Below are 16,340 nucleotides of genomic sequence, written 5' to 3'. Positions count from 1 at the left end.
TCTAGACTTAAAATACCAGCAGGGAAGCTGCGGTGGTAGACACTGCGGTGACAGACAGCAAGCTGTCGGCAGACCCAACACAACACAGCTGCTGTAGCCCTTCTGATGGCTGAGCCTGATACCGATGTAATCCAGTTAAAGCCTCCTGAAGAATCACAATGTCTAACAGCAAGCCCTGCAACATGCACTATAACAATAAAGGGATATTACAGACATTCTTCAATATTGCACATGCCGAAGAGCTGGCTGGCACCACTCCCGTTCACTTCCGCACTCCCTTTCTCTGTTATTACTTTCCTTCCATCTACACACCATCTTCCTGCACTTCCCTTTTCTCGACCTGTCCATCATTGTGCATGTGACATAATTTGATTTCTGTCCATCACTCTTTCATTGTCTTTCACTTTATTTCGTTGCTACACAGTCTCTTTTCCTTTCTGACGCCACCCTCGTGCCTCATCTGTGTCTCTGCAGGGATTACACTCTCGGTGTCTTTTATGTCACGATGATGCAACTGGTGATGCAGACATTTTCTGCAAATGACACCGTCTCATTGCGTCATCTCACCTTGTTCTATTTGTCACTGTTTACTTGTTTTATTTCATTTCATGTGTTCATTTGCTCAGGTTTGCATGAGTTGCATGTTTCCGGGTGGGTTTTACAGGTAGTCTTTGTAGGAAGAAAAGGAGAGAAGAGCCGTGCTGAAAGCAGCCAAACATCCGCTCCATAATGGTCATGAAGGATCAATACTGCATGGCGACAAAGTGCCGATAAACAGTGTGGTTTCTGTTAATTAGCACTTCTCTAACGATCTCTCTCTCTCTCACACATTTTCTCCTCCTCTTTTCCCTACTCTTTCACTTTCTGTACTTCCCTCCCACCCTCTTCATTCCCTTCCATTAAAACCCTTTGTTTCTCTGACTTGATTGCTTGGTCACTCCTCTAAGTCTGCTGACGCTGTCCTCCCAACCAACACTCTATCTCCGAGCAAAGAAAACAAAGTGAGGGGAGGAATCCGAGTTCTTTTCACAAGTGTGATGAATATCCCACTCCTGTGTTTGTGGCTGACGGCTCTCAAGGATGAGATTTAATGAAGCTCTCATCCAACTCTGATTATTTTCTAATTAAAGGAAGGAGTGATGAGGGCAATGAGTAAATTCATGAATGCATGTTTATAAATGCGAGGCAAAAAAACCCCAAAAAACAAAACGACAAATACGCCAATGACAGATGCCAAAGACAGTAATCACACTCAGCTGAATCTTGTTTACTGCGCTCCATTGGGAATGGAGGTCATTTGGCAGGAATACATGATCGTAGCACTTAAACAAATTACAAATCTAGCACAGAAGTATGTTTAACATGTTCAGCAAAATGCGCATGCAGCTGCTGTAACTATTTTTTCTTACTTGCATTAATCCGGCTGGACTTCATGGCTAAGAAACTGGATATCTGCAAACATTTTTTTTAGGATGCTCGGGAGTTAGGAAACTTTAGAGGCAGTTTTTCATACCTCTTGTATTTTGCCATTCAGTTCTTATAGTTATTTGTCAAATGTGTTGCTTAGTTGGCCTTTTCAGAAGGTGAAAAAATAAAACCCTAATTAATATCTATGCTGTTTAATGTAAATGTGTTTAAAAGTCGTTGTTGTATTTCAGAACTGAAGGTTGTACAGAGAGCGCAGCTAAGGTTTGGTTCTGCTAAGAGTAGTCACCAAGCGTAGCTGGTCAGTAAATCCCTTCAAAATATCAGGCTTAACCATTTCTAATTTAATATGTCTTCACATTAAGGATGTTAACCATTAGGGTTTTTTTGTCAAATGTTTGTGAAGATAATAATAATATGAATAACAATCAAAAAATACCTTTTTAATGAGTAATGCATATGTTGTTTTTATAAGTTATTTTTTTGATATCAACACTGATTGTTAGGATCTGAGGTTTGCTTACACAAATACATTTCTTGTCTTTCAGCGAGGCTTTGAAGTTTTTAGCAATTAGCCTAATTAGCCAAGACACTGTTTTGTTTTCATCCTGTAATCAAATGAGTCTATACTCCCTAAGCGTAACAATAAGAGAGCAACAGTATGCAGTATGGGCTCGATGTTAACACCAGCTGTTTAGAAGTAAAATGTTAATAATGACAATGATCCCAAACATAATGCCATGCATGCATGTTTGCAAACCTTGATAGAAAAACATATAACGGAACACTATGAGTTACGGATTGGCCTCCCCAGAACCTCAACATTATTGAAGCACTGTGGGATCATCTTGACCCTAGAATGAAATAAGAGGCAGCCAACATCCAAAGAGGAGTTTTGAATGTCCTTCAAGAAGCCTGGAAAATGAGAAAGCTTTGCTAAAAGAGTTCAGGATGTGTTAACTACTACACAACTGGAGAATAAAACTGTTCACACCAAATATTGACATGTTAAAATTGTATAACCTCTGTTTTTGCCTTATATACTATGTCTTAATCTGTGTTTTTACATGTTTCATGTGACCCGGGAGCAGCTAAAAGCAGTTTGTTTCAATCACTGCACCTATTTCTCATTGTCCTGGAAAATGCACAGTACTGTAGATGAAAAGCAATTTTCAAAGACACAACAGTTTGTCGTGTGGAGACATTCATTTCAATCCAGTTTGGTTTCACACAACACCACAACTATCAGCCTCTTATTGGAAGCAGTGCTGCAGACTGCCCGCACAACACGTCTGCCTTTGTTTCCACTTTGATCATCCATGATTCTAATTTCTCTGTTCCAATGCGTTGTGATTTGCGAGCTATCCTGCCGTGGCTTCCATGACGACACATAATCGCTTCAAAATGTCCAATGACACAACAGCGTGCGACTTGCCCAGCCTCCAGTTTCCTGCCTGCTCTAGCCTGCAATATCATTAACCAGGCACCAAAGCCACTCTATCGTGATCACCTACCTGAGGTGAATACTTATTATTTTTCAGGACCCTTTGTGCTTTACTGAGATCAGCGAGTGTGCTTGTGTCATTGTGTGAGTGGGTGTCTGCAGGCGAGAGTAAGTCTTTGTTGCTCATGTCAGTTTGTGTGTTTATGTGTTGGAACCTGAAAGTGAATGATTACACTTCAGAAGAGCTACTGCACGATGCCCGCACTGGTGCGATCGGATGAAGAGTGCGGGGTCAGTGACGGATAGAGAGAAGCGGAGATGGAGCAAAGACGGGGGTAGGCAGAATTACGGTGCAGCCAATCGACAGAAGCAGGAAAACAAGTTGGCAGATGACTCTCTGTCCTGGGGTGAATTAATGTTCTGTTGCTTCCACTCTCCATTTACTTCACCCTCCACCCCCGTACACCTTACTTGTCTGCAGTCTAATTTAAATGTTTGTTTTATTACATTAACCTGAAAGAATTACAAATGGAGAGCTTTGAAAGGAGCCCGAAGATAGCGAGAGGTGAGGTCAAAAAAGGGGAGGAGGTGGAGGCGGAGGAGGGACAGCGATCAGCACACGCGGAGAAAGGCGATGAGTTAGTTTGGTGAGACGGGGGACGGGGATGGGGGGAGTCGAGACAGGCTAACAGGAATGGATCGCGCCATAACTGATTAGATATTCTATCCACAACAGCACTAGCAGCAGGAGCAGCAATAGCAATGGGACATCACGACTCAGCATGCAGATATCCTGATATTACCTTCAGACTCTCTAAATGTCCAGGGCCCTCCAGTTTGTTAAGAAAACACATGCAGAAGTAAGCATACGCAAGAATGACACACATATTTGTAGAGAAATACGCACAGAAAGCTCACAAGTTGAAAAATGAAGGGTACCAAAAGGTGAAAGAGGGAAGTTTCCATGAGCTGGGAGGCTATCCCTGAATGCCCTTGTATATATTTTGGCTCTGGTGTTGTTGTGTCATGTCTCCATGCTGATGCAGCATGTTTAAAGATGGATGTGTGTGTGTGCGTACGTGCGTCTATGCTGATGCAGTGTATCCACAGATGGATGTAATGGTGGCCTCTCTGAGGACAGAGAGACATTTAGAGGAGACGTTTCAAGGGAGGACCTGCTCATGAATATAGCCAGACAAAGTTAATAGCTGCTGGCTGCGTGTTTTCACTCCTCAGTTCATGGCAATGTGCTAATAAAAGTCTCTCTTAGGCCAATATGTGTGAAAGATTATATATAGTATATCCTGCTTAGGAAGACCAGACAATATAAAAATGGATCTACAGAAATCATAAGAAACAAACAGAAGTATAAAAGTACTGATCCCACAGTGAGCAAAAGGGGACTTTGGGGTCAAACTGAAATATGTATCAGCTAGAAAATTAGCAAATACTCTCTGGTATGTAACTTGTTCTGCACACTTACTTGGTAAAAAAATAAATAAATACAGTCTAATTTATTTCACTCTAATTTTCTGCAGTGAAGCAGCCCTTGACATAAGTGTTTTTGCCACAGAGTGTAAAGTCTAATGGGAATCACTGCTAATTTTAGCAATCTAGGCTAACTAGCTTTCACTTCCTTAATTTTTCAAAGTGTAATGGGAGCTCCCAAATGCCAGGACACAGCATCTGCTAACAATGCTCACCTGTGACTGCCCAGCAACTGATTACTCAAAAAAAGAAGCTCGTTTACTAAAATATGTTAAATATGCAAAAAAGCATAATGATTGTAGACTACTGAAGTAATTACAGTGAAATGAGCAAACAGCCTGGAAACGAACTAAAAACTGCACTCTAATTAAAAAAATATATATAAAATGAATAAAACTTGTGTAAAAATATTACACCATAACTCTGGTCCCCGGAAGGCCAAAGATAACATTACAAAGACGCTTAAATTTTGTCCATCGTCTAACTAATAAAGCCCCAGACAAACAAATGTCTCACCAAAATATGATGAAAAGTGATAAAAGATAAAATCGCTGAGTGTGAAATGGAAATGAAAGTGTCTGGGATGCCTGTAAGGTAAAAAAAAAAGAAGAAGAAGAAAGGGGAGAAAGAGGGACGGAGGGCAGGATGGGTTGAGTAGAGACAGATTAACAGAGGTAATGAGAGGAGAGGATGAGAGCGAAGAGCATGGCAGGAGAATACAGATACAGAGCAGATTAACTCTGTCGGAGTACGTTTCCTTTTCAAAGAGTTCTTATTCAATATACTGCATCCCTCTGTGGACTACACACTAACACACACTCACAGCTCTACTTCTGTTTTCTGCCAGGCTCTGATCTCAATATATATTGCCTAGCCTATTCTGCTGTTATCTGTTCTCGGTGCTTTCCTCTCGCCCGCTCTTGCTCACCCCTTACATTTTTGAAAACGTTTTCAAGGACTTTGAGGTATACAGTATAGCTATGTAGGTCACTATACCTTCCCAATGCTGCTGGCTTGTGTGTCTCCGCAATGTGGCGATGTATGTGTGACTGTTGAGTGTAGCTTTTAAACACTGATCACTGCGACAGGGACACCAGGTGATCATTGCGTAAATATATTTGTATATCGCAAACTAAGCATACAGTATTGATTCAAACACTTTACAACACAAATACATCAGCGTTGTTGGTTCAGAGGATAATGAGTTTACCAAAGCTGAAAAGTGGGGGGGGGGGGTTTCCCTCTGACTATCTTGCATGAATTATTAAGGTCCTTTGGGCAACTTTAAACAAACATAATAATACTCCATCTTATTTGATTAGAATGTGCCTCTTAGTCCCCACCAGTTGGTACATCAAAGTCTGTTTTTTTAAGTAAGGATTCAGCAGAAATAAGACCTTGTTGTAGACTACAGCCACATCCCAGCGACTCTGATAACAGCTGACCTTTTTTTAATTTTAACATGAGCTTCTGTGGGGGTTTTTCAGTGCCTACGAAGCTTTTGCTTTTTACAAGAAAATATTGTAATAACCTCACTTGTTGCTTGCGCCACTCTATCACTTCCTTAATGCACTTGAACAGGCACTCTGGTGTTTATGGCGGTAATAACACACATCACCATTGGTGTGATGATTGCAAGGGATTCTCTGTGTTATTGCAATAATACAGTCACCATATCTCAAGTACACGTGGAATCACTGGTATAATCTTGAATGCAAAATGTGTGCGTGGAACATTTAATTTGCTTAAACAGTGGCAGGACTTTATTAAGCTCAGACAATAACAGCACATTTACAGGCCAAACTTTCAGTTAAGAACTTGGCTGCGTTGGGTCTGACAAACAGCATCTTGGAAAATATACTTCATGCTCTGCTGAATGAAAAGATCCAGGAAGGAACGGCACTTGTATGCTCAGCTGTAGGCCGTCCGGTTCTCCGGTGCTTTATGTGACACATCACTGGGGTTTGGCTCGAGTGTGAAATGAACATCCCCTGGATTGCCAAATCTAAATATGTCCTTACCTAATAAAAGTCAGACCCCACACTGGCCATAAAACTTGGGACAAAGGGATTGCAGGACTTCAAACAGTGTTTGATCTTTCATTGCTGAACTTTCTCTTTGTCTATGTTAGTTTTCTTTTGCCTTTTTCTTTCTGGCAACTATAGTTTTGAACACAATGAGCAAGTCAAATTAAATCAAACCAGCGCCCCTCTATAAACACATTCTTTATAAGATGTTTTTTCTGGCTTTGTACAAAGAGGCAGAATTGAAACCCCTGCTGCCTGATTGGTTAATTACCATAAATCCTCTAACAGCCCATTATTCAACATTACATCAGAACAAAATTGCTGACAGACTGTTAAAATTGTGATATACTATATTTACACCATACGTTTGACCAACTTGAATGTAGGCCACCAAAATACTTGTAGCTCAGTGTAACATGCAAGTATTTTTACTTAACCAAAACTATTAATAATAAAAAGAAAAATATTAAATTGTGCAAGAAAGAGAGAACAACTTGACAGCACGCACTGTGCTGTTTTTCACATTTATTCACCACATTCAGGACACAATGCCCTTGAAGTTTACTCAGTGAAAAGGTGAGGAACAATTACAAATACACTCAATATAAATATAACTTTTTCTCTTCATAATCTTTCATGTAACATTTTTTTTCTGCCAAACCTCAAGTTCCACCAGCATAAATAAGAGAAGGGCAGAGAAAATGCATTACTTATACAACATTTAATGCTCCCTTCTTATCACAGAATTTCCTTTAAAAACTACTAATATATGTCTGTGAGGACTTTGAAGTTTGTGTGTGTGTTTGTGTAATGTTGTTTTCTTTGAAACAAATAATTTGATCATCCTCAGCGGGCTTGTTAGAATTCATGTTAATACGGAATAACAATATATTCCGTACAAGATGAAAAAAATCTTCGTAGTGAAATTGTGATTATAAAAACTCCCGCTCCCCAAAGAGCAAAACTAAACTTCCTCATGTTTCCTGTTAAAATAATGTATTTTTAAGAATAGAACACATTTTCAACAATGTATCATTTTGTAACTTTGAAAGTAGCTATTCAACACACACAAGCTTTAAAGGGTTCTAAACTTCTTATAGAAAAAAGAAGTTTTAATGAGAAAAAATTGCTGAGGAAGTCAACTCGCTGTCAGATAATTTTAGCACAGTCATCAGTAGCCAGTCGAAACCCCTTTGGCTTTTTTGGCTCACTCTCACCTGTTTCCCATCACAGTCCAATGGTAAGTTTATTGTATTTCGTCAGCTTAAATGCCCCCAGATTTGCTTTTTATTCACTTGCAGTGAAACCAGCTTTCTGTCCAGCTGCTAATAGCAACAAGCTGTTGAATTCCTTCAGCAGGAGACAAAAGGAAGAGCATATCCCACTGTTTTCCATTCTCTCAAACAGTTACAAAAATACATTGTTTGTTCAAATCTTCTGAAACGGACTCTTTAGCACACGTGAGTACATCCTGATCTGGCATCTCTTTCTGTTTAAATGTAAATAATTTTAAGAGTAGAGATTATACAAGGTCACTCCAATGCCATGACATCTAAAGGGGAATTTCTGCACCAGGACATGGCATCAAGCTACTTCTGTGCTTGGCAGGCTGAACGGAGAAATTTTTCAATACGACACAACTGCACGCAAAGTCAAAAGTGAACACCAACTCACAGAAACTCACTGTTAAAAATGAGAACTCGGGTTGTAGACACGTCTGGTTCATTTGGAAAAACTTGAAAAAATGACCTACGTATTAGAGAAGAGTTTTGAGTATTTGAACAAAGTGGTAGATGCTGTTTGATTTATTATCGTAGACAACCTCTAAACAGAATGACGGCTGAAAACATTTGAAGACTGGTAAAGAAGCAATGCATTACATTATCAGTACTTCTTCCAATGGCAAATTAAAACTAAATAAAATCATTTTGAAGTTGTGCTGTGTACCTAGACAGATTCCTCATGTCTTTGTAAACATCGTATTCTTCGTTACTTGAGTCCAGGCCATGAGGGTCAGTCTCACTGTAATATTGGCCAATCATAAAGAGCCTCTGCCTCATTTCCTGTCTGCTTTTATCAGTCCATCCTCTGTTATACGCCCCGTAAATGGAACTTTCCACCATATTCACCACTGACAAAAACCTATTTTTGTGACATTGCTGAATGGCTGAACGAAGTTTGGGTATAAATAGGTATAAATAAAGGTATTATCATAAGAGACCAACTGGTAAGAATTCACAAGGCTCTGATGTGAAAATAAAATGTGCATTTACGGAATCTGAGAAAGACTTGATTCAATACATAAAGAAGATAAAATTAAGGAAGCTATCCATGCGTCTTTCTATTTCTCCTGCTACAAGTCCTCCTTTCCTTTGCTAGCCTGCATTGTAAAAGCACCGAAGGGCAGGTGGTGTGAAAAATTATCCAGGGGTGGGAAGCCACGTTTAGCACCATCCATCCCTTTACTCCTATTTTTCTATCCACATTCTCCTGCCTGTCCTTCCCTTATCCCCTTGCCCCTTCTCCATGCCTGGCTATGTATTATGAATTCATCTGCAGATAAAGCAGATCTATCATTCTGTCATGAAGGCAGGGAAGGGAGGTAGACTGTGGAATGCCCTGGCACTGAGAGCAGGGAAGGGCTGTGTGCATAGTGCTATGCTTCCTTGCGCATTCCCTGCTGCGCCTGCTCTTGCCCTCTCCAGCTCTGTCTGTCTGTCTGTTCTCATGATCCATACAAGGCCCCAGCTGCCCCCCTTATCCATTCTTGCCTTACCTGTACCAACTAAACCCACACAAGCCACCTTAGCTTCAGCCAAACAGCCCGTAACTGTAATAACACAGTGCCTGGCTTAACAAGAAATCCATCCCCAGGTATAAACCAAGGCCTGCACTGCTTGACTAACTCTCAGCTCAAGTCTCCAGTTACACAGAATAACACCCTGCTTGCCAATCAGATAGGGGACAAATTACAAGACGTGCACAAGAGAGTACACAGAGCTCTAGGATCCAGAACGATTGTGCCCACTGGAGCCAAAATATAGAGATGTATCTCACCGATAGCTCTGCATTCAGCACATATAAAACATATGAAGTAATGAGAAAGCAGTTAGAGGCATGTGTGTGCATGTTGTACATTTGTCTTGTGTTTATCCCGTGTACGTTCACTTTTATGATCTTTCGATGCAAAACCTCTCAGCCATCATGTTTGGCTCTCAGCCATTGGACAGCCTTTACACCCAATCTCGTTAATGTTGATCAAATAAAAAATGAACTGCATATTCGATGTGTATGAGTGTTTATAACATTTTGCAGCATCAAATTTAAGAATACATCCATCCAATTTTCTTAACCGATTGAATTCCTATCCCAGCTGTCATTGGGGTAGAGCGTGGATAGAAACAATCATTCGCTCTCACAGTCACACTTAGAATCATATTTAACCTAACATGTTTTTTGACTGCAAGAGGAAGAACCCAGCAAACCGGCAGAACCAAACCCAGGACGTTCTTGCTTTGAGACGGTGCTAATCACTGCACTGCTGTTCCACCTACATATGTGTGTTATCAAAATTTACCTCCTTGACTGTCTTATTTTCTCTTCTTTTTCTTTAACTAAGTTCACACCTGACTTTGTCTCCTTTATATCAAAAGAAAAATGCCTGAATTAAATTACGTCAGCATCTCCTTATCAAATTAATAACATCTGAGATATCAAAATGTTTATGTTGGCATTTGTTCCCCTAGAGTATCTGCATTTCAATATACAGAGTATAATGTCAGGATGAGGTGTTTATTCTTTAACTATGCTAACACTATGGTGGTAGGGTAAGTTTTGTGTCTTCTTAGTGATTTCCTCCAGAATCACCAAGAAGCAGATGTTTCTAGTTTGGACTGAACATTGTTTAGACTGATTTTGTTCTATTTGTAAAAGTATTAACATTCCCATCAGTCTCAGCTAAACTTTGTGTTTAGCTGGCAAACATTTGTATGCTAACATGCTAAACAATGATGGGGGCAGCTGTAAAGCAGACACATTAAACATTATCACTAATCTTAGCATGGCTCTAGATTCAGTTCTGCTCAAAACTGGCTCAAAATCAGAAAACTCTCCAACCACAGTGGTTAGCTGCCGTGAGCTAACACTCATGAGTCAAGATGCAAAACCTCTCCAATGTCTCCAGTCGCCAGAATCAAACCTTTGTCCTCTGTCCACCTTTCGTACCACTTACACTGACAACAAAAGCAGTTAAGCTTATTGCAAAATGTATTAAATAAAATTGGTTGAAAGCCTATAAACAGATTTGGTGACAAGCTACACTGCGACATAAATATCTGTGTCATTTCTTCTGGAAGTTTTAATCAAAACTTTACTCGCGCCTAGGGCGTTTTAATCTCTTTTAAGCATTGGATAAATAATTCTCGCCCCATTTATTATACCTTAATATATGTATTTGTGTTTTCTTCACAACATCTCAGCTCAGTCCATTTTCCTCCCTCTTTCCATCCACTCTGCCGTTTGATTTTTCTTCCCCTGTCTCGGAGAGAGGAGTTGCATAGTGGGAGTGTGTTGTCTCAGTGCCAGGGCAAAAATAGACAGTAAATTACAGAGCCTTCTGAGAACACCCCACTGTGCTGCATGACCTCAAAATAACACACACAGACATATACCCACAGACTTACATACAAACGTGAATTACACAGTATGCTGTCCTACTTCTCTATTTCCCATGCAGCCCGTTGATGTGACGATCACACAAAATCCTTTGCAACTTTGTGCCAACCAACAGTCCTGCACCAGAGTTATGTGCCTGCAAAGGAAACTCTGAGTCTGATTCACAGATGTTAATGCGATTATGGCCTCATCTCAGCTTACCCTGACACACAAACATACTTTTAAAAGTATTTATGCAGATCTATATACATTCTATTGCCAAAGTATAACCAAATGTAGTCATAAGAAGCACAGCAATAAAATAATATTTTGTGTCGATTTTGTAGACGAGTTAAACAAACTGATAAATTCTCAGACCACCCTTGTCAGCAGCATAAGCTCAAAAATAAAAATAAAAACTCCACAAAAACAAAAAAACAGGGCAGTGCTGATTGAACATCACAGGTGTTTGTCATACTCACCTTGAGAGAGTCAAAACAGGCAATGACTCTGCCATTTTCCACTTGACAGCTCTTGGCAGGGTGGGCGAACTTGCACTCACTGTCTGGTCGTGAACAAGTTCCTCTCTGGAATTCCCGACAAACCTCCAGTGTCAGCCACTTTGTGTCCCGGATCGGTGTCACATTCACCGCCATTTTAAACCAGGAAGGAGGGGTCGATTAAGAGTAATAGATATCCAGCAAATGCAGTTATGTCTATTTCTGTATGTTTCTAATAACACTGAGGCAAATGATGAGAAAGTACAAATAAAGGACATGGGAAAAAGGCAGACTTTACAGGTTTTCTCCCCAGGGTCTGACTCTGAATTTAAGCCTAAGAGGCCTTGCTGTCGTCTACCACCTGTGGCCCATCCTAAGAGTTTGTTTGGGGCTCCTTCAGCACCTGTCACCCAGGGCTTAGGCTGCTGACAGCCAGAGAGACCTGCTTTGTAATCGCTCTCTTTCAAACACCCACACCATGCACACCAGTTCTCCCTGTGCCTTGCTTGCTCCTCAGCTGAACTGTCAGGTGAGATGAATGGCAAAACACATTATCGATCGAGTTGGCCCATGATGAAAAGATGCATGGCTGGAGGAGAGAAGAAAGCAGGAGAGGAGGAGGAGGGGGAGAGGGGCCGGTGGAGGGGTGAGCAAAGAGACAATCTTCTTCTGCTAAAACGAGCCGATAAAAACGCTGTGTCTTCAGTATCGGCCTCTGTCTGCGGAGAAAGGTGGCGTGTTTGACTTCCACAGAGGAGGGCTGAGTGGCATGGGTGGAGAGAGGTCTGGCTGGCAGACAGAGGAAGGGATGGAGGGGAGGAGGGAGGTGTCAGTGATGTGGAGACAGCCTCAGCGGACGAGGCTGGCAATCATGGCAGTCCTGGTGCTCGTGGTGTGGCTGGCAGCTCCAGCAGACATGGACAGGCGCAGAGGCACAGGCGGCTTCAGCGGAGCCAAACAGCCACAGGGGTCAGCGAATGAAGGCACTTCTCTCTGTGGAGAAGGAGGGAAGAGTATCAGGGTAACAGCGCTTATTGCACATACATGCTCACAAACACAAGGCTAATACTCTTCCTCTCAAACACACACAATTGGATTCAGACACAAAGCCTCATTTGAACTTGCCTCCCATTCATTTTGTCGCGCACGCTCTCCCACAGTAGCTCTCGCAGACACTACCAGGCTCTCAGCTGGAAAATCAAACACCACATTGCTAACAGGAAAGCTCAGCAAAGCTCAAGCATTCAGGCACAGACAATTTATTTCAAAAGTCGACCATGAAGAAGAGAGAGGGGGGAGACAGAAAGTGGAAGAGGGACAATTATGTTATGCATCTTCGTCTGCATCAGTATTAATTAACATTTAGAATTAGCGCCGTAAACAAACAGAAAATAATGAATGACAAGTGAACAATAACAAGACAATACAAAGAAAAAAAAGAAACACAATAAACAAAAATCAAGTAACTATACTCTAAAATACTGCAGCCAGTATTTACACGCACCTAATGGCGAGCACTCAAGTATCAAAGTATTGATTTGTGATTTAACAATCGGCCCATCCCCAGTAAGATTAAAAGTAGCCTATCAGCAAGCTAGACGGTCCCAGCGTCACTGCTGGAAGGTTGCCGGGTAGGACAAACGAGGCAATGACTTGATAAAGGTCGCTACAGAAGAGGGAAATATTTGGGACGTGCTTCTTTGTTTTACTTTTGTTAGACTCTTTTCTGCGATAGTTAAAGCATTTCATCTGAGAAAAAGTGGTTGCTGAAAGAACATGACTGTCCCTCAAATCTCCAACAGCTTACAGGAAGTGCCCAAAAACCGACATCCCACCAGTGATTACATCACTTCTAAGTCTCCCACACTTTAAGAGATGAAATATTTCTGTGACAGTGCTATCATGAAACAGTGGTATGATGTTTATATAAAGCATCCAACTCGATAGGAGTCCTCTGGTAACTTCAAAATGACCTTATTTAGAGTGACCTCTCAGTCAATCTCACCGTGGCCTGTGATTCACACAGAGGCTCTATTCCTAAATATGTATTCCTGGTATTAGGTAACGCCTCTTTAACTCCAAAACATGGTATAGTTTCAGTGGGGTTAAATTAGCATTTAAAGTGTGTAGAGGAAGAAAACTAAGTCAGAAAAAAACCAAGCAAATCAACTCACCAAAGTCTGTGTGGATAGATATCAAGTCTTAAGCATGACTTTAAAACTTACTCTCAGGTGGTTGTATTAAATCAAAGCATTTATCTCACTGGGCTGTCACAAAAAAACCCTTAATGATGCCAGATATTTAACAGTAGAGGAGCATCAAGGACCAACTTTTTTCAGATTTTTAATCAGTAGTCTAGCAATGTGGCCAAGAGTTAAAAATGACAGTTTGAAGAAAAATGAAGAGGTACATGACTTAGGAAGGGAAAAAGCATAATAAAATGAAAGTACTTGGTCAAGCATTGATTGCTCCTATTTGGGCCAGTCACTTCGTGAACTACTTTTTCAGCCCAAAGCTGATATTTTGGGCAGCGCGGATATGTGCAAGTGGCAGCAGAGTGAATAGAGAGATGACTACTGCTCGCCAAAATTAGTCTTCTACATCACCCACTCTTTCTTCCTGACCTTTCTGGTATCAACATATATTCAAACATTGTTTTTATTTATGCTGAAATCTCTAAGACACACATGTCAAGATGTGAGTCAACACTTCCTGTATGCAGACAGAAGTACAGGAAGTACAAATTAAGCATCAACAACTAACAAGTCAGGAAAACCACCGGTTACATTCAGGAACAGGAAGCCGTGCACCGAAAAAAGAAAAACAACTCTTTGGACAGATGAAATCAAGATTAACTGTTAACAGAGCGATGGGAGAAGAAAAGCTCAGAGATGGAGAGAAACGGTTTATGACCTGAAGCATACTGTAACATCTGTCAAACACAGTGGAGGCACTGTTATGGATGCTACTGGAATCGAGTCACTAGTGTTTATAGATCATGTGATTGCTGATAAAAGCAGCAGGATGAGCAGTGAAGTGTACAGGGATATACTCTCTGCTCAGATTCAGCCAAATGCTGCAAAACTAGTCAGATAGTGCTTCACAGTGCAAATGGATAACCCTTAACAAGAGTTTTCCAAGAGTTTTCCCAAGAAACCCAAGAGTTTCTTAAGGCAAAGACATGATATATTCCTTGGTGTCCTAATCAGTCACCTGATTTCAGTACATCAGAGCATGTTTTTCAATTATTAAAAGTAAAACTAAATGCAGAAACCCACAAGCAAGCAGCATCTGAAGGTGGGTGCAGTAAAGGCCTGCAAAGCATCTCCAGAGAGGAAACACAGCAATTACTGATGTCCATGGGTTCAAGACTGGACATTCATTGACAGCAAAGGATTTTCTTTGAAATGATATAAAATGATGTCCGCCCAGTTACTTTTGATCATCTAAATATGTGATATAAATGTATAAAATGGCTCTAATTCCTAAGCATTTATTGCAAAACTTTTGTTAAACCCCTTAAATTAAAACAGAAAGTCTGCACTTCCATCACATCTTGACTGCTTGATTTAAAATTCAAAGCATCACGAGGTCAAGCAAAGGCTTGAAAGAGAATTCGTAACGACTTTGGAAAAAAGAACCAGAAAATCGAAGGACCCAACTAAATGGTACTTACTGACTTGGCAGCAAATGTCGTGGGTACGTTGTAGCTGCTGGAGCTGAAACGAAAATATTGTGAAGATGAACTAGAAAAAGCACATCCATGATACTTTAACTTGTTGTTTGTCTTTGTTTGTTTGTTGTTTTGCAGGCTATATAAATGTGGACATCTGAAAAAGATTACCTCATTACCACCGTTGTAATTTTAAAACGCTGAATCTAAAACATTTAAAATAGAAGAAAATGCTTGTCACACTGAGATTAGTTGCTCATCCTGTAGATTTATATTTCCCCTTCCCGCTGTGGAGATGATCCAGTGTACCTCAAGTCTTTATTAAGGCATTCGGCATCTGTGACTGAATTAAAATTAATTAATGATAATCCTGAAGTCTGGCAATACAGCAATGCTGAAACTGATGGTAAACCTTAAATTTATTGTACTGATGTATGTATTCACGCTATTTATTTATAGCACACTCTCTAAACCTGTCATGGTCCCTGTGCCTCACCATGTGTTTTTGTTGTTTTTGCTCTGTCTCTCTCTCTCTCTCTCCTGCCGGGGCGGTGCTCATTATGGGCTCCCGCCCCTGGCCCACGCACCTGCTATCTCCACACCTGCTGCCTATCGTCGCAATCCCGAGCCCTACTTAAGATGGCAGCACGGTGCTACTCGTCGCTGTATCGTTGAGCAATCAGTCTGTTTCTAACCGGAGTTTCTGTGTACAGATCTTTCCCGGACCCGGGAAAGTAAATAAATTCACTGTCTTCCTTGCAAGGATCCCTGGTCTGCGCGTGAGTCCGTTTACACCCCGTGACAAAACCTATTAAACCTTGGTATTAACTAATGCAGATTCTAATAAAACAGCATGATATCCATAGCTCACCCACGAGAATAACAAACTGTTGTATGTCTAAAACATATCATCAAATCTACAAGTTATAGTAGGAAATGCACCGGTAATTAACATTTACACGATTTGTGTAATCATTTTTTTCCTCGAACAGCTTCGAATTCTCCGAACTAAAGCCATTATCTTCTTTCCTCTTATTAAAGATGCACTAGTGCATCCGATGGTAAGCAGTGTGACAAAGTAGGCACCAAAGTACCTTTCCTTAGTATTTACAGAAGTCATCTGTCTCGTG

At 40.8% G+C, this 16,340-nt stretch overlaps 1 protein-coding gene across 7 annotated transcripts in view; it reads right to left on the bottom strand.

The window, feature by feature from the left end:
- Positions 1–16,340, bottom strand: part of LOC146694149 (muscleblind-like protein 1) — a 68,183-nt gene that overhangs the window by 33,290 nt on the left and 18,553 nt on the right. For all 7 annotated transcript variants that reach the window (XM_085430288.1, XM_085430287.1, XM_085430289.1 and 4 more), the window contains exon 2: positions 11,520–12,530. In XM_085430288.1, the coding sequence (XP_085286414.1) occupies positions 11,520–11,693 (174 nt within the window). In that variant the 5' untranslated portion in view covers positions 11,694–12,530. The remainder of the gene's footprint in view (positions 1–11,519; positions 12,531–16,340) is intronic.

This window comes from Copadichromis virginalis, linkage group LG14 (genome assembly GCF_057382275.1).
Source record: "Copadichromis virginalis isolate Kocher_CV1m ecotype Utaka linkage group LG14, C_Virginalis_male_GT1.1, whole genome shotgun sequence".
Taxonomy (NCBI): Eukaryota; Metazoa; Chordata; class Actinopteri; order Cichliformes; family Cichlidae; genus Copadichromis; species Copadichromis virginalis.
The sequence above is the reverse complement of the archived record's forward strand: the minus strand, read 5'-3'. Positions and strand labels throughout refer to the sequence as shown.